The 18267-nt window shown below is 38.9% G+C and overlaps 2 protein-coding genes across 4 annotated transcripts; both read left to right on the top strand.

The window, feature by feature from the left end:
• The first annotated feature begins 58 nt into the window (after positions 1–58).
• On the top strand, positions 59–4054 carry srsf7a (serine and arginine rich splicing factor 7a). Of its 2 annotated transcripts, none has more exons than XM_082168994.1 (8): positions 59–213; positions 1472–1696; positions 2061–2240; positions 2326–2394; positions 2478–2516; positions 3147–3266; positions 3370–3456; positions 3550–4054. In XM_082168994.1, exons 2-8 carry the CDS (start codon positions 1479–1481, stop codon positions 3599–3601), a joined length of 765 nt encoding a protein of 254 aa, XP_082025120.1. In that variant the 5' UTR covers positions 59–213; positions 1472–1478; the 3' UTR covers positions 3602–4054. The 2 variants fall into 2 exon arrangements, with proteins under 2 accessions (XP_082025120.1, XP_082025121.1); XM_082168995.1 differs by lacking the exon at positions 59–213 and adding an exon at positions 217–349.
• Positions 4055–6882: 2828 nt separating this feature from the next.
• On the top strand, positions 6883–17766 carry hnrnpl (heterogeneous nuclear ribonucleoprotein L). 2 transcript variants are annotated; one of them, XM_082169946.1, is made up of 14 exons: positions 6883–7026; positions 7695–7813; positions 8551–8788; positions 8922–9009; positions 9168–9262; positions 9815–9887; positions 14039–14074; positions 14321–14389; positions 14556–14827; positions 15173–15294; positions 15532–15733; positions 15989–16046; positions 16179–16274; positions 17461–17766. In XM_082169946.1, exons 1-14 carry the CDS (start codon positions 6943–6945, stop codon positions 17517–17519), a joined length of 1611 nt encoding a protein of 536 aa, XP_082026072.1. In that variant the 5' UTR covers positions 6883–6942; the 3' UTR covers positions 17520–17766. The 2 variants fall into 2 exon arrangements, with proteins under 2 accessions (XP_082026072.1, XP_082026071.1); XM_082169945.1 differs by having other exon boundaries at positions 15989–16049; positions 16170–16274.
• The last annotated feature ends 501 nt before the right edge of the window (positions 17767–18267 follow it).

Raw genomic sequence — 18267 nt, 5'->3', positions numbered from 1 at the left:
CATGAGATAAGAGAATTGGTGAGGACTCTGTTTTGAGTTACATTCTCACGTTGTTTATTCGGTTAGATGAATTCGATTTATATCGAATTTGTACTTGTAGTCATTAGCTGTTTTCCCCTGTCGGCCAAGGTTTGGTTGAGCGCCTTTAATCAACCGGAAGAAGAAGCGTCCACGCGCCCTCACACGACGGAACCGAGGACGTCGAGTCACACAGTAAGTCCGCGTGCTGCATATGGTGTTGTTTATTTGGTATAATTTCAAAGGCCTTTCTTTTCACATGCGATTATATATCTTTTACGAGAGATCGTGGTTTAAATGTTGCTGCCAGCTGGTGGATCTTTATATTTCGGTAGGTGTATCGTTTAATTCAAAAATGTGCCAAACAAAGAGCGGCCTGCGTTTCTGGCGCACTTATTATTGGCGTTAATCTTGCTAATTGGCTAACAAACAAACCAGTTGCTACATTCTCAAATTTATCATGCTTATAAGTTCTTATCCTATTGGCTGTTTTGGTTTTGGCTGTTTGAGTCTTGCTAATTCCAATATCATGTTGATAAACATGATTGAGCGGTCTATCATGGCCGTAGTTCGTTACGTGACTGGTGTTACAGACCGATGAAAACGAAACCAAAACATAATCCTTGAGAAATTTATACGTTTACATTGTGAAGCAACAAAACTCTAACAGCAGCACTCACATCTTAAGCTTTAACGAATTTAGATGCATGCACGTGACGTGATACGGGAACAGCTGACCGCGAGTTGCTATGTTTTTAACAAGTGCAGGGCTGTGCTACATTCTAGACCAACGCACTTGCATGCGCACTGGTTGATGAATGTACACTAGACACTGTAGTTTATATTAGAAGAAAGCTAGAGGTTTTCAACCTTTACAGAACTGGAGACTTGTAGTGTACGACGAAATGTTTATTTAAATTTTTTTCTACAATTTACAACAATCCTGGGCTGCTACTTTTACCACATTATATAATGCATAATGGAAACATTCACCAAACACTGAACATTGTCATTTATTCATGTCATTCCAAACTTTAATGACTTTCTGTTTTGGTGACATTGACCTTCGTTGTATTTGGAGAAAAAAAAAAAAGATACATTGGTTGTGCCCTGCAGAAGAAAGTCATACAGATTTGGAACTGTACGAAGGCGATTAAATGTATTATTATTATTATTATTATGGGTGTTCTGTCCCTTTAACAGAATGAGTTCGATATTTGATAGTTATAAATGTGGTGTTCTGTGATTTATATAGTCTCCACAGACTTTGAGTACCATCAGAGACACCCAGTGGTCCATGAACCCCTGGTTGAAAACATTCATTTGAGTGTCAGTGAATTTGGGGAATCAATTACTTGTATTTTGCTTCAAACATTAGCCAGTTTAAATTAAGTACCTACATTTTACACTCAAATATGCATCAATTAATTTCTTTACTTTGTCAATACTACAGGTGCAAGATGTCTTACTCATCCCGAAGTTCCTCTCGTGCCACCGACTGTAAGGTCTATGTAGGTGACCTTGGCAATGGTGCAGCCAAAGGTGAGCTGGAACGGGCCTTCAGTTACTACGGACCATTGCGGAGTGTATGGGTCGCCCGGAACCCTCCAGGTTTCGCCTTCGTAGAGTATGAGGATGCCAGAGATGCAGAGGATGCCGTAAAGGGGATGGATGGAAAGTGAGTCAACTTGAGTTCTACCTGCCTACATTTGCCATGATGCTACTGCAGCACATTTAACCCCCTGACCTCTTCAGGGAGCTCAGACCCGCAGGGGTGAGTGTCGGCGGTTTCACTGTTCTCTTTCCGCTCACAAAGGCCCCAACTTTTGTGGCATTTTCCTAGATGCAGATTAATTGTACCCTGTTTTTGAGCTCAGTTGTTTTTAATTGGTCTGGACTTTATCTGCATCTAGGTGAAATGTATGGCTCAGAAATAAAAAGGCTAACGGGGGGAGTCTGGGATGTCCAAACAGCTGGATCACATATGTACACGCCTTGTTTGACATAGGGAACAAATAACCTTCTGATCTATAATATCCCAGGGTGCTTTGTGGAGCCCGTGTCAGAGTTGAGCTGTCTACTGGTATGTCAAGAAAGTCCCGTTATGGCCGTCCCAGCCGCAGGCAATTTGACCCCAACGACCGATGTTACCAGTGTGGGGAGAGTGGTCATTATGCCTATGACTGTTATCGTTTCAGCAAGAGGCGAAGCCGACGCAGCAGGTACATAAATAAACGTTTTATTTTTATTGCCTTTCTACTTGAGCCTGTTGTTCATAAACTTTCATATGGTTTTTGTTGCTTTTAGATCAACATCTCGCTCTCGGTCCAGATCTCGAGGCCGCCGCTACCGCTCTCGGAGCCGTAGTAATGAAAGGTAAGACCACGCACTGTTCCAGTTGTTTGAATTTAATTTTTGTCAATATGTATCAGTCTGATTTCATGCCCTCCTTTTTTCAGAAAGTACCGTTCACCTTCATACTCAAAACGCAGAAGCAGGTGAGCTTTGGTATCTTTTCACAGTCCTGTTTCTAACAACTCTTAATTGCAATAAGTCTACTTAACACATTGATTTGCCTCAGCACTGTTGAAGAAGCAATCTTTCTATGGGACATTTTGATTTTCTGAAAGTCCCCCTTGTTTGTTATCCATTGAAACACCAAAATGACATAAAAAAAAAAAAGTTTTCCTTGAAGAAAAATACATCAGGCCTTAAAATAGCTTGAATGTTACTCGACACCCTTGCTTCATTTAGTATATGCGGTTCTATGAATATGCAAATCAGCCCCGCCCCTACTCACACACACCAGCTCAGAGATCCACTCTGATGATCACACGTTGTCGTGATTGGTTACAAGGTAGTTTGTGATGTCAGAAACACCAGCTATTTCGAAACGCGTTTTTGAAACTGTCTTTATTTCACTGCTTTTAAGGAGAAAATACTCAGCAATGGTGTTGACTTATGCTTTAAGACAAACCATGTGCAAATTCATATTAAAAACATTGCATAGACATATAAACATCATTAAACGCTTGATAAAAAAAAAAATAAAAATTACCACAGGGGGACTTAATTTTGTCATTGGTCTCTGGGATTTTGATTTTTCTTAAACTTCACCTCTGTTTTAGGTCAGGCTCCCCGGCCCGCTCCAGATCCAGAACCCCTGTGCGTCGCTCGCGATCACCTGTACGCAGGTCAAAAAGCCCTGTCCGGAGGTCCAGATCCAGAACGCCTGTCCGTAGAGACAGGTACTGCATGCACAATTTACATATGCTAATTTGTTCATTCAGTTTCACGATATACGTGTTGTTACATGCATCTCAGTTTAAATCTTATTTGTTTCTTTTAAAGTCGCTCCCGTTCACGATCTGGTTCCAGACAGAGGGAACGTAGTGTGTCCAGATCTCGGTCTCGTTCGATCAGTCACAAGAAAGACGGGTAAATGCAAATTTACACATTAGCACATTTCAGTTGTCATTCAAGGTCGAAAATCTGTAGATGCTGACTGTGTCTGTGTGTGTGTGTTCTTAGTCATTCCAGGTCTGCCAGCCCAAGGAGAAGTCCAACACCGGGTGCTGACTGATCTGAATACTGATGCTTCACCCCTATTCCCCACCTATGCCTCAGGGCTAAAATACATTTTATCTTCCCCATGATTTCAATTCTGGTTCTACTGTAGCTACAAAGCTTTTATTTTTTTTCCTCCCCACAGTTCAGTGACAGCTCCTCCACCTTGTAAAAACATCACTATCATCTCAAGCAGCTCATGAATATTTTTTTCCCTTCCCCTTTTCAAAATCCCCTTTACTTCTAAACATTTTTTAAGAGCTCCATTGTTTTAATTTCAGTGTTGAGCCAGTGTCCTGTGATTTGTGGGTAAGGTGGTGAATGAGCTATGTTGTGATTTAGTCAGTGTATTATATGAATGGAAAAGTACGCTGTGATTTGTTTGTTGTAGAAGGTTTTTTTTCATTTTTTTTTTTTTCATTGAAAATGGCAACAATCTTTTTAATAAAGTAAAGCTTTACAAACCTAACGGTTTCAGTGCATTTTTTTGCTGACCTGAGGTTTCTTTTTTCATCTTTTATTGCTTATTAGATTACATAACAAAGACATGTTATAACAAACACTCTCATTTCACTTATGGATAATCAACAAAAGGAAAAATATACAGTACTGTGCAAAAGTCTTAGGCATGTTAACTTCTATTAACTAATTCAAATCAATATATGGTGTAATGACCCTTTGCTTTTAAAACGGCTTTTGTCCAGGTACACTTGCGCATAGTTTTTCAGGTAGCTTTGCAGGAAGGTTTCTTCAAGCATCTTGGCATTAACATTAAAAGTCTTAGGACTTTTGCACAGTACTGTATATACAGTACACCCACAAAAAAACTAAAATTAGGTCTCCTAGTACAAGATGCATCCAACAATACTTATTTTCTTGCATATCTTATAAAATCCCATAAAATATATCCCCATTGTTTTCTTTTTCTAAGAAAATCATAAAGGGTTTCCAAGCATCTTCAAAAGCCTTTAATAATATATGTTATTTTCTCCAATGACATATCCAATGTCATCTCCCTATAATTGGTGCCTCCAACTTTTTCCAAAGTGCTATAAGCTTGTAGAATACACATTTGCCAAAAAAAAAAAAAATCCTTGTTTTTTTTTCGGTTTCACATAAAAGGTCCAAGACTAAAATGCATGTTTGAGCTGTTTTCATTAAAAGCAACTGCAACTTGCACTGATATCTTAAAATATGTAAGTGTCATTGTTCCGTCTCTAGATTTACACCAGTAATGTTTTTTTTTTTCTAGCGCATGTCTATAAAAGCTACTTAAATGCCCTGATTGAACTAAGGCTTAATCTAAACCCTGTCTGTGAAACCAGGCCATAGACAAATATATATTCTCCTCTTCTCAATTTAAGATTACTAGGACATAAATTATATAAAATTTCAAGAGAAATAGTAACATTGATTATTTTATCTATCATAGTCTGCTCTAACTTCCAGAATTTCAAGATCTCTTCACACTCTCATACACAATGAAATAATTATTTATTCAACTCTAATCTTCAAGGGATAGAGGGTATACTGTTTTAAATAAAAAATGGCACAATTTCTAACCATAATAGTTTTTATTAATTTGTCATATTGTTTGTAAGTTGCTGCAAGTTACTCTTTACATGCCTTCAGTAATTGTTTTAGGTCTTTTTACTTTAGTTAGCCTGGTATTAGTTTTTGCTGCTCTGTCAAAATTGTTTGAGAATTTTGAAATCCTGCTGGGTATATAAAATTGTATTGTGATGACCTCATTTACAGCACAAATAATTAATGATATTATTACTGCTTTACTGCTACTACTGATATTATTGTTTGTTTTTTTTTGTTTTTTTTAATTGGGCCTTTAGTTGCTTTTGTGTACAGCTTTTAGTCATGTCCTGAATGAAATGCATCTCTCCTGAAGGTTTGATTTTGTTTTGTGTGTGTGTTTGCAGTGCTCAAACATAAAGCTGTTTAGTCGTGTTTTGGATTCACTCCATTCTTGAGTCAAAGCAGTTTATTATATCAAATTGTTAAACCATTTTACGTAGAATTGTAGTACACTTATTACCGTTATAGGGAAAAAATACAAAGATTGAAATTCTAGGCAAACTGAAACGGCTGCAACAAAACATTTAAAAGTGGATGGAAACATGGCAAATTCTGCTCTAAACCATGAGTTTTTTAATGACTACACAAATGTGTGCAGTGTGTCTGTACGAATCATATATAATCCTTTTTTTTTGTTTTTTACTACAATATTATAACAGCAGTATTGCTGCCAGTCTTGAGTCTGCACACAAAAGAGAGGTTGAGCAGTTGACTATCTGGTGTAGTCACAACAACCTGGAGCTGAACACACTCCAAACTGTGGAGATGATAATGGACTTCAGGAGGAACACCCCAGCACTCCCCTCCCTTACTATCATGAGCAGCACTGTGGCATTCAGGTTCCTGGGCACCACCATCTCTCTGGACCTGAAGTGGGACACTTTTAACTCTATTGTGAAAAAGGCCCAGCAGAGGTTGTGCTTCCTTCGCCAGCTGAAGAAGTTCAATCTGCCACAGTTCTACTCAGCTGTAATTGAGTCTGTTCTATGCACTTTTAGAACTGTCTGGTTTGGTTAAGCTAAATCAGACATTAGAAGACTACAACAGACAGCCCGGACTGCTGAAAGGAACTCCCCTGCCCACGCTCAAGGACCTGTACTCTTCCAGAGTGAGGAAGAGGGCAGGTAAAATCATCACAGACTCCACTCACCCTGGTCACAACCTATTTGAACTGTTGCCTTCCTGCTGGCGATTCAGACCGCTGAGCACTAGAACATCTAGGCACAGAAACGGCTTCTTCCCACAGGCCATCTCCCTACTGAACAGTTAAATTCCTTCCGAGGCCAATCTTAGTGCAATACTCCCACTGTTTAGTGCAATTTCTTGTTAATTCACTTTTATTTATTATCCATAATACTGTTAACTGTAAATTATGTTCATATCTGTATTTCCTATTTACTTTTCTTTATTCTTTAATATCTTTATTCTTTAATTTTGTTATTATGTGTCTTGTTGTATTTATGTGTGCACTGGAAATTAAGCTTCATTTAGCCTAGCCTACAGAGAAAAATTATTTGTGTGAGCAAGCACACTTGGCAATAAAGCTCTTTCCGATTCTAATTTAAATAAACGTCATTTTGGTGCTCCAGACGCATTCGAACGCGACTACGCAGCCTTAATAATGTTGTCTAGTTAGGCAGCTTAATAAGTGTTGAAGCGCAGCCATTCCCCAAATTCCTTTTCATCTCGCGTTTCCCCCTCCTCCTGCGGGTTGCCGTAGCTCCAGCAGTGGTGTGTTCCATTTTATAACATTTCATTTGAGACAACATGGCTGCTGCGGCTGGCCATTATTACGGTGACGGAGGCAGAGCAACAAAAAGACAGAAAACAGACGGCGACGGAATGGCCACGGTACTTTCATTCATTTCATGTTATTGCATTTGTTTTAGGTTTGTGGTGCTAGATATGCTTTTTTTCTTGAAACGATTTTTTTCTCCATTCATTACGTGATGCTAATAAGGCTAGCTTGTAGCTAACACCAGTTTGTTAGTCTGTTTAGTTATGAGAAATAATGATGCGATTGTGGAGGATATAAGCATTACATATAAGGTGATATATATAATATACATCATCTAATACAACTAATTGGTCCCTGTGGTTCGGCTAGGATTGCTTTCCTCAATGCGCATTCATTGTTCTTGTCAGTCGGATCAGCCTCTGATAGCTAAGCCATTCAGTTCCCACTGCTTGTTAACAGACTTCTCTTCATTTAGCCGAATGGAAAATGTCGGAAAGTGCACGAGAAAATTCAAACGCAGTAGAATTTCAGTTTTTGCGCGAAACACTAACTCTGGCTAGATCATGGTATCTGAACTCTGAATGTGATGCTGGTAATTGGATCAATTTCACTAGTTTGAATCTTTATTTACTACAGTCTTACAGCTCTGATGTTTACCGAGAGGCTAACGTAGTGAAGCAAATGAATGAATATTTTAAATGTTTGCTTTAAGCATTCACAAGGATTCTAGTTTTCTGCTATTGTTTAATTTAACCATTTGTTCTTTCCTTTGTATGTGCAGGAGGGTTACAGTGACCCGCACAAGACCTTGCCCTCGCTTGTGGTGCATATAAGGGGGCTTATTGACGGCATTGCCGAGTCTGACCTGGTGGAGGCGCTACAGGAATTTGGCACTATAAGGTGATGTTCATGGTGGATAAGAATTGTCCCCGTCCCAAATGCTATCCTCAGCCCTTGTGGTTCTCATTCTAGTCCTTACTTTGTTGACAGAGATATTAAGTTACAAAAGGTTCATCTGAGATTAATTTAGAACACCTATAACAAAAATTCCTTAAAACCAGTGGTTCTCAGTCTTTTTGACTCAAAGGCCCTCCATTGTCCAACACAATATTCAAAGGCCCCTGATATCGGAGAGCTATTTCCTCTGGTATTTCTGCTGTAATTATGAAAGCGCTGCTTTTTTCCACAAGGGAGTGTTGATATTAAGTCAAGATTATGATTCTGTGTGTTTTTTATTAAAAATAATAGTTATTGAGGGAAAAAGCTTTTTTGCTTTTCAATTAATCTTAAAAAATATAATTAAATAATTTTAAGTCATCCTGTGGCCCCCTAGAAAGTTTAAGGCTTCTCGGTTGAGAACTGCTGCTTTAAATTAAACACATTTTTATATCTGACTAAATAAAAAAAGAAACAGTAGGCCTACTAATGTCTTCATTGGTATTAAGAGAGAACTTGTTTAACCAATAATAGTACACCAAAAAGTGTTTCTAATCCCATGATGATAATCCATTATTCAAGATGGGTTTTTTTTTTTCTTCTTCTTCTATTAATTGATTTGCATTTTGCACCATTTCAGCAAAATTGTTTGAGGAATTCAAAGTCATTATTGTGTGCGCTTGCATGTGTTTGTCTTTCAGTTATGTTGTGTTGATGCCAAAGAAGCGTCAGGCACTGGTGGAGTTTGAGGATATGGGCGGCTCCTCTAACGCAGTGACATATGCTAACAATAATCAAATCTACATTGCTGGCCGGCCATCTTACATCAATTACTCTACCAGTCAAAAAATCTCTCGGCCCAGCGACTCTGATGATACAAGGAGCGTCAACAATGTACTACTCCTCACAATCATGAACCCCATCTACCCCATTACCACGGTAAGTTGTTTAGATATTGGTCATATATTATGATGGTGTAGATGAGTAGACTCTACTGTCTAGCTGTCTACTACTGCATCTGAGCTTGTCTTCATTCTTTGTGCCTCTGTTTATTGTCATTTATTGTCCATAGGACGTTCTGTACACCATCTGTAATAACTGTGGACCCGTGCAAAGGATTGTGATCTTCAGGAAAAATGGAGTTCAAGCCATGATCGAATATCCTTTAACAAATTGACTTCAACCTTCACTAATGTGTTTTAAGATTAGAGTATGGGGCTTTTCACTAGAACAAAGATCAAACCCTGTACAAGTGTAGTTTAGGCTGCATGCTCTTATTTACATTAGAAATATTGTTCTCCTTGACTCTTGGTCACATTTGACTCAGTCCAGAGTGCGCAAAGAGCTAAAGCCTCTCTCAATGGAGCTGACATCTACTCGGGCTGCTGCACCCTTAAAATTGAGTATGCCAAGGTTAGTAACCCATGAAATGACATCAAACTGTTTGTGCTGTACAGTGCCTTCTACAGGCCTGGAGTCAATATGGCAAATTAAGTCATTCTGTAATAGGTGCATTTATTATTATTTTTCTTCATTATAAGGTATAGGCTACTGACTAAGCTAGTAACTAAATCTTACACATAGTCAAAGGTAAGTTGAAAAGTGAAAAGTCATGACTCTTTTTGGACTGTTCATTTTAATAAAGACATGGGACACTAATTTCACAGTAAAACGAGTGCCAATCATTTAAATTAAGTTACTGTACTAAAAAAAATCTATATTATCTAACACATAACAATTACATAACAAATATAAATAACTAAGCTACAATTTGTATGAAGTTGTATGCATATATCTTATAAGCACATATCTAAATTCAGATTTCAGAATGAGTGCTTTGACATTTGCAGAAGGCTTATATGTAGCGCACTCACACTTTTAATGAGCAGGGACAATTCAAATGATTGTGACTAATTACCCCTGTAAAAACGTATTCCTAATGAAAAATCACTTTTTATTGTACAGCCAACCCGTCTCAACGTCTTCAAAAACGATCAGGATACATGGGATTACACCAACCCCAATCTCAGTGGCCAAGGTACTGTACAGCCGTTGCACTCTGTCTGTGCTGCTCCTTATGTTTTTGGGGATTGGTGTGTGGACAGGCCTCCTCAAGTGACGCCCTTGGGAAGTTTGAAGTAACTTCAATAGTGGATCTTTTCCCAACTACGTCACTTCAGTGATGCTGCTTCATTCTTGTGTTCCTTCTCTTTAGATTATAATACAACATATTTACATGGTTGTAGTAGTAAATAGACATTCTTACATGGACACGCATTCTTGCACATACGCAAAAAGAACATCCGCCTTTAAAAAAAAAAAACGCACATTCGTTTATTTAATGGAAAGACATGCACTTGAGAGGGCATGATTGTCAAACTGACTGCAGAAGCGCACATTCTTCTTAGCTCATGCTGACGTACACTGGTCTGTTGCGCATGCCACCTGTTAAAGCACATGTGTTTCTCATATAGCAATTCCTTCGAAGCAGGCACTCCTTTCACCTGTAGTCACTGAGCATGACACTGCATCAAGCAAATATTACATGATGGAGATTTGTTTTTTGCTTTGCAATAGAGATGGGGTATCCAGTCCTTCTCCTGGAGGGCCACTCTCCTGAAGAGTTTAGCGCCAACCCCAAATTAAACACTCCTGAACCAGCTAATCAAGGTCTTCAGGATCACTCAAAATTTCCTGGCAGGTGTGTTGGGGCAAGTTGAAGCTGAACTTTGCAGGACATTGGCCCTCCAGGAGCAGAATTTCATTGAACGGGGCTGTAGAGCCAGGCTGTATATAACAGGTTGATTCGTGAACGTAAAGATTCACAATGGTCCAGGCAATATTTAATGGATCATTCAGGAACCAACTTTACCCAGATAAAGTTGTTTTATAGTACATTTTTGCATTCAGAATTTTCGGAATTTTTTTTTTTTTTTTGAAGACTAAAGCTTGTTTGTCTTTGGCCAGAGTTTATGTATTTGCTCTTATGCAAAATATCTATGTATCAGGTCTCAAAGGGTAAAATTGCTGAGCATTTTTACTCCTGAGATGTGATGCGTTAAGCTCCTGTGCTTGAACTAGCTGCTGAACACATTTTACATCCAACAAAACATTTCCATGTACTTAAGTTTCTCTGCAAGGCACACTCGCAGCACTTCAGCAGGCCACATGGAACAGCCAAACGGAACTCATGGCAACCTTAAACACTTCAAAGTCTGCAGTTTCACTCGTATCGAAGTCGCACGGATACAAAACACTCAAGATATCCTTCCATTCTCTACAAAGGTGGCGGACATCTCTGAAATAACGACACATTTTAGGGACATGAGTCTAGTCTCTTTGGATAACACATTACAGACTATCACCGAAGACTTTCACATATCAACACCGACCAAGCGACTGATCAAGCAGCAAACACATGAAGGGAAGTGGTACAGATACACAGAATGACAGAAGAATAGATATTTTCTTCTCGTTCCCTGCCTAATGCAGTCATGTTTCTTGGGTGTTTGGGCTACTTTTGCTCTCGCTTCTCTCCTCTTTCCTGAGAACATCATGCGAACATGCCGCACTGACATAAGTGACAACACCAGATCAGGATTGCTACAACACAAGTGCCATGGTCAGAGATTTGGGTTGGTCAGAGATCGCCATGACATCATGCCAAGCTGACATTGTCATGACAACATACTATCAGACAAATCGTTTGAGATTTATGCAGAGATCATCATGACAACATGGCAAGTTGACATTACCACCATGACACAAGTCAAGAGTGCTTCAACACAGCGGCGGTGGTCTCGTTGCGCACAGCACGACAAGTTGAGATCGTCACTACTCACCCGGCCAAGAACAGACATTTGTCTATACATAACGAACAGATGACATCGACTTTACACCGTGACACATCCAAAACCGCATGATCACAGGCCACATGCTCTGACATCAACGTGAGATTGTTGCAAACACATCCTTTCGCCATCTTGCTAACAATAGTGAAATGCACCAGACAAGACACTATGGGTGACAATAGCGACAAAACACCGCTGTAACACACGGGAAGGACCGCAGCTGCCCACCGATCACACAGACAGATCCTCAGCTCTCCCTCCCCAAGCCCTGTCTCTTTGTGGACTGAAGTGCTTTCTCTCTCTCATTTCTTCATCCCTCTTCCTCTTCCTCTCTATGTTAAATCTGTTTTATTCATTGGGCACGGCTGACCGTGTTCTGATCCCTGTGTTACGCCCCCTGTGTGACGCAGGTGTGGATAAGTCTGATTGCTGATGTGGCGTCTCTTCTAAACTCAACACCGTCTGCTGTCTGCTATCATCCTTTGCTACTACGGTAAGCACCTATGTGCCTGGAATGCACTAAAAGCACATGCAGTGGACTGGGAGGAATATCCTAAAGAACTGAATGAAAAAGAAATCATCAGGAAAAGAGCGACTGGTAAAGAATATCACACTTCCACCATGGTGCCTGCTGCATTTATTTATATGTATTTATTTAAATGGGCATATAGCTCATTGCTCATTTAAACTATTCGTCCTAGCTGGATCAGCTAGAACTTTGTTGGTAAGATATTTTACGCCATTTCTGGCATGGAGGGAAGACCTTGAGTAACACTTTCCTGTGGCCTTTTAAGCCTAAATAAAGAATACTTTCACCCATCCTCACCCCCTGGTGGTGGATACATGTAGCTCTAATTTATTATTATTATTATTATTATTATTATTTTGGGACCATTTGAGTAAGGTTGTTTTCCCACAAGTGACTGATATTTATTGTGTTGTCTTTAGAAGGTAACATTTCCTGTGGGAGTGAATGTTCTTTATAGTCCTGAAGTGTTTTTAAGTCAGAAAATATTCAATTAAAATGTTACATTTTGTAAATGCATGTTATGGATCTTGAGAACTCTGTGTGTGTGTGGTGACCGTGATTTCACCAAGTACAACATGAAGTTGATCCAGGAACAACATTCCAGTCAAACAATCAGATTTGAGGGACAAGTTTACAGTGTCAAGTTTAGGTTTACAACCAGGCTTAGGTGCTTCTACATCAGTGTTTACCTATTATTTCCCTCTGATTTTAGAGATAAATTATGGGTAGGGATAGGGTTAAGACAACATTTTCGGACAGGAATGTTGTTCCAGGATCAACAAAATATGTTGATCCAGAAACGTGTCTTGGCAAAAACACGGTGACCACTTGTTTTTGACCTTGTATGATTGAATCAATATTATTATTCAAACTTCTGGTGATGTATGCTAGACTTTCCAAGCATTTAATCTGCTTAGGCCCCGTCCTGTAATTACAGTCGATTGAAAACTCGCATTCAGATCTGCCTCACACCTTTCAACAACCAATGGATGAAAGACCCTGGCCTGTCCTACTTTTTTTTTCTCTCTCTCTCTCTCGATTGTTTCATTTAGGTGTCACAATACAGAAGAAAAGATCCTTCAATTTCATCACGATATAACATAACTCTAAAAAGACCTACCACCTTATCATTTGGCAGCCATGTTCATTTGTCTAGTCAACTTAAAATCAAAATTGACCCCCATTTACTTTAATGCATTTTTTTCTTAGCTTATTGTCCATGATTTATTTGTGCGCGTTATTACAACTTTTCCGAATACACATTTATTTTCACATGAAATATGATGTTCAATGAGAACATTGGGATAAGTCAGATTAAAGAAAGTAAAACTGGTTCCAAACAGTGTTTAATGTTCACTTTGACTCAACTCCACCCTTTTAGAAAAGCCTTAAACCCCTTCCTAAAGTTTTTGGTATTTTATCAATTTAAGTGAAACATGTTTATTGAAATCTCTGTCTAGGTAAATAAACATCACTGCATTGTTTTAGTAGTCTCTGCTCTCCTTTTCTGTGAAGTCTTGTATTATGACTTTGATGTAATTTGAGTGTAATTTAATTGGAGAAGACCATTTATTTTGGTCTCACAGGCACAGATAAAACGTATCTAGAACCAGGCTACGTATGTGCTTATTTTTCATTAATCAATACATATTGTTCTTTTGATCCCCTCTTGGAACCTGTGGTTTTACATTCTGACCCAAGTGAAATTAATAAATGCATATTTGGTTTTCGAAGTATGATTTAATCATGTTCATGTTGTATTTTTATTACTTATTTTAATCTGATTTGTGTGTATACCTGTCTGTGCAGATACCGATGCAGATGGCAATTGGAACAATACACAAGGTGTGTGTTTGGTTGTGTATGAAAGATTTTCTTGGATCATGTAAATAGTTGAATTTCTCTTTGAATAACCTGACGTCATTCAAAATCTCCATTATGGCTTCCTTTAGTATTGCAGTAAATCGGGATTTTGTAGTTTTAACACCCTATTCTCACTGCATGTCACTCACTGAACTGCACAGCCCTTCCTTTTCTTTTGTTTGTGATCACAGCAGTTGTGATGCTGTATTGTTGTTTTGTCTCTTTCAGACCCCAACGCTAACACAAACAAGCGGCAGAGGCAGCCAGCACTGCTGGGGGATCATCCACCTGAATATGGTCAGTTTGTTACACACATTAACAAATGGCCCAAATAGAGGCACGGAATCAATAGGTTAATATAATCAATTATAATCAATAGGAATTTTATAGGTGCTTATTGTGTATATTTCATTCTCAGTCCCCTCTCTCTCTAATTATTCGATTATTATTATTTTTTTTATAGCTGGTCCTCAGGGTGGCTATGGTCACTATGAAGACACTTATGGACCACCTCCTCCACCCACTCACTACGAGGGTAGGCGCATGGGGCCCCCAATAGGGCGTGGCCGTGGCGGACCCCGGTATGGTGGGGCACAGTACGGACATGGACCTCCTCCACCAGACTACAACGCTCATGCTGACTCTCCTGTGGTCATGGTGTACGGTCTTGAGCCCAACAAGATCAATGCAGACAGATTGTTTAACATATTCTGTCTCTACGGTAATGTGGAAAGGGTGAGTGGGTGATTCTTTAAATAAGTGGTGTTGTGGAGCTTATGATCCTCAAATGAAGAACTTGGAGGTTCAACTGCGCCTTAGAATTATAACCAAGTAATGGCTTGCATTTGTCAAGCAGACCTTAAGTTAAGAGGCTTCTGCATACTGCATAAGTCTCTTAATCTCACCAAGGCTGCAGTTATTGCAAGAACTGCATTTGTTTGAAATGGCAAAGACATTTAATGGTACAAAAAAGCTATCATTTTTGATGAGTAAGATATTCATTTCTTAAATTTTGCTGATTCCAAACTTTTAAACGATAGTCTCCTCATGTGTTGAATATTTGTGTGTGTTTGTGCTCAGGTAAAGTTTATGAAGAGTAAACCAGGTGCTGCGATGGTGGAGATGGGAGACTGCTATGCTGTGGATAGAGCCATTTCACACCTTAACAACAACATGCTGTTTGGACAAAAACTCAATGTCTGGTGTGTACAATAGAATGTCTTTTAGAGCATGCATATCCATTATACATCTATTTTATTATACATTACTTTTGTTTCTTAATTTTATTTTATTTTAAAATTAGTCAATTTACTAATTATTTAATGTAAAAGGATTTGACCATAAAGTTAGCTTTTCCATTCAAGACAAGTCAAACTAAATCTGCATGATTTCTGTCTGTGTGCACTACTATTTCGTTTTTTTTGTCTATTGGTCTGCAGTGTATCCAAACAGCAGGCCATAATGCCGGGTCAGTCATACCAGCTGGAAGATGGCAGTTGTAGTTTTAAGGATTTTCACGGCAACAGAAACAACCGTTTCACCACTGCTGAGCAGGCAGCCAAGAACCGCATCCAGCAGCCCAGCAACGTACTGCACTTTTTCAACAGTCAACCAGACAGTACTGTTGAAGTTTTCAGTCAGGTCAGAAATCGTATGTCATTTTAAGGTTGCAGTGTTTATTCTGAGTGATATCTGTGCATGTTGTTTTTTTGTTGTTGTTTTTTTTGCACTTTTAACAAAAACATTAACTCTCCACAACTTCTGACTCTCTCGTTTGTTTTCCATTTTACTCAAATATACGCCGTAATAGTCATTGGGACAAAGATGTTTTGTGCTTTAAAGATCTGGGTGTGTGTGGGCTCAGTTTAACAGTCTTTTCTGTATCTTCATCTACAGATTTGTGATGAGTTGGGAATAAAGAGCCCAACCAGCGTCAAACTGTTTACTGGCAAGAGTGAGTTACTAATTGGTTTATGTTTGTAAATAGTCAATTTATTGTGTGAATTAAGTGTATATAGGTGGTGTATGTTTGGTTCTATGTAAATACACTTGTGTTGTGTGTGCTCTTGTGTTGGTGGAACTGCAGGTGAGAGAAGTTCATCTGGTCTGTTGGAGTGGGAGTCAGTAAACGATGCGATGGAGGCTCTTGCGCTGATAAACCACTTCCAGATGAAGAACCCTAGTAAGTACTCAGCTTACATCCAGCCAGCACACTTTAACGCTACTGCAATGTGACAACTATAGTTATGGCAGCTACACGTTTTTGTACTGGTGAGTTATTTCGGAGCTGTTTTGCTCTAAGGCCTGCAACACGGCATTCTTCATCGCATCATAATCTAAACTCTGCTCAAGAGTCAACGCGGCACACACTTCTTGAGCTTTCCCAACCAGTTTACACTGCAACAGCAGCGGCCAAACATTTAGCGGCCATTGAAGCGTGGCGGCGATGTGTTCAAACGCAGTGAAGTATGTATCCACTTCACTTTCACGGAAGAACGTGACTAACGTGATTCGTTTACTAATATCAAAACTTGGACTTACTTGCAAATTGCGTCGAGAGACAAATTCAGAACCAGGAGTGGAAGTGCTGCTTGGAGAAGAGACGGGCGTACTCATGCCGGGTGGACCAGTAGTTGGAGACCTGTTGGGAACCGTAGTTTTAAGTTCGAGCTCCAGCTCTTTCAGTCGGATTGCGTGCAGAGTTTCCAGATTTACTGTTTTAAGTAAATGTGCGCTCACTCACAAAGATAATGTTCAAACAAATATAAATGTATTAACAAAAATATAGTGAAAACCAGAAACAAAGGGGATAAATTCAGGAGTGGCCAAGGACAATAAACAAAATAACTAGTTTAATACCCTCTATATTCCCTAAAAAAAAGAAAATCGCATCAAAAGAAAAATACAACGCAACTTCCCTAACTCCTTAACCCAAAACATAGAATAAACATATGCAAAAGAAATGGCGTCACACTCCTTACTTCCCCTAAATTGAGTATTTATAAATAATATTTACACAATATAACTGAAAGCCAAAGTAATTCAAAACAACCTTAGAGTTATAAATCGAATGAACAAAAGCAAGTTTCACAAAAGGCACACAATCACAGTGGAATTCAAGACAGAGCAAAACAAATGGCATGCATTCAGCCTCCATAGAGTGTTTGGGGTGGTCCTCTTCAGTGGAACCAAAATTAGACCAATCTGGATCAGACCAATCAGGATCTCTGCTGGCTTGAGTGCAGGCCACACCCTCTCCTGCAACAGAAACACTCAGAAACACAAACATATACTTCTAAAAGACATAAGCTGTAACACAGTAAATAATAATGTTCCTTAAATTTTCTCTTTATTTTTTTTTTCCTCAGGTGGGCCTTACCCATACACTCTTAAACTGTGTTTTTCAACTGCACAGCACGCCAACTGAAACCTATAACGCCCACTAACCTTCTCGGTAATCCCAGCACCATAGCATGTCTTAATTCTTGACCTGGAGGGAAAGAAATGGGACTGTTATTTCCAGAATAAGACTGGACTCAATGTTTTGTATCATTGTTCATTTTAAAGAATTTTTTTTAATTGATATTAATATACTTTTCTTTTTTTTTTTGGACCGGTCTTGTATAACAGTAAATTGTGAAAATGTATTAAACTAGTAAAGACATCATTGTGAACCAGTTTGTGTCTCATGTATGTGGTTTGGCTCAAAACAGTGGGATTGCTGGTGTGCTATGGAAACAGCCAGCCAAGCAACTAACCTTAACACAAAATGAATACGAACTTTACTTAATCAAACAGAATGGAGATCAATACTCATTTGTGGTAAATGGTTTCCATATGTCACTGAAGACTGGAGTAATTATGCTGAAAATTCAGCTTTGCCATCACAGGAATAAATTACATTTTGAAATGTATTAAATAGAAAAGTTATTTTAAGTTGTAATATTTCACAATATTACTGTTTTATGTTTTTTTATTAATTAAATGCAGCCTTGGTGAACACACAACTTATATTACCAACCCCAGACTTTGAACAGTAGTTGTCTTGATTGCAGATGAAGTTAGCTCTTTGTTAACAGTCCTTTACAGAATGCATAATGTGCTATTGTTTTTAGTATCTTTGTAGGATATGGTCAATACTGGCCAGACCTGCGGCCTCTTGCATCACTGTATAT

The sequence above is a fragment of the Leuciscus leuciscus genome (genome assembly GCF_965113295.1).
Source record: "Leuciscus leuciscus genome assembly, chromosome: 5".
NCBI lineage: Eukaryota > Metazoa > Chordata > Actinopteri > Cypriniformes > Leuciscidae > Leuciscus > Leuciscus leuciscus.
This window is presented reverse-complemented; position numbering and strand designations above follow the sequence as displayed.

Excerpts from the sequence above, each read along its gene's own strand:
- hnrnpl (XM_082169945.1), top strand. The coding sequence starts at position 6,943 with ATGGCTGCTGCGGCTGGCCATTATTACGGTGACGGAGGCAGAGCAACA. Across the intron at positions 14,390-14,555 it reads GGATCATCCACCTGAATATG|CTGGTCCTCAGGGTGGCTAT; the intron begins GTCAGTTTGTTA and ends TTTTTTTTATAG. Across the intron at positions 15,734-15,988 it reads CTGTTGAAGTTTTCAGTCAG|ATTTGTGATGAGTTGGGAAT; the intron begins GTCAGAAATCGT and ends CTTCATCTACAG.
- srsf7a (XM_082168994.1), top strand. The coding sequence starts at position 1,479 with ATGTCTTACTCATCCCGAAGTTCCTCTCGTGCCACCGACTGTAAGGTC. Across the intron at positions 1,697-2,060 it reads GTAAAGGGGATGGATGGAAA|GGTGCTTTGTGGAGCCCGTG; the intron begins GTGAGTCAACTT and ends ATAATATCCCAG. Across the intron at positions 3,267-3,369 it reads ACGCCTGTCCGTAGAGACAG|TCGCTCCCGTTCACGATCTG; the intron begins GTACTGCATGCA and ends TTTCTTTTAAAG.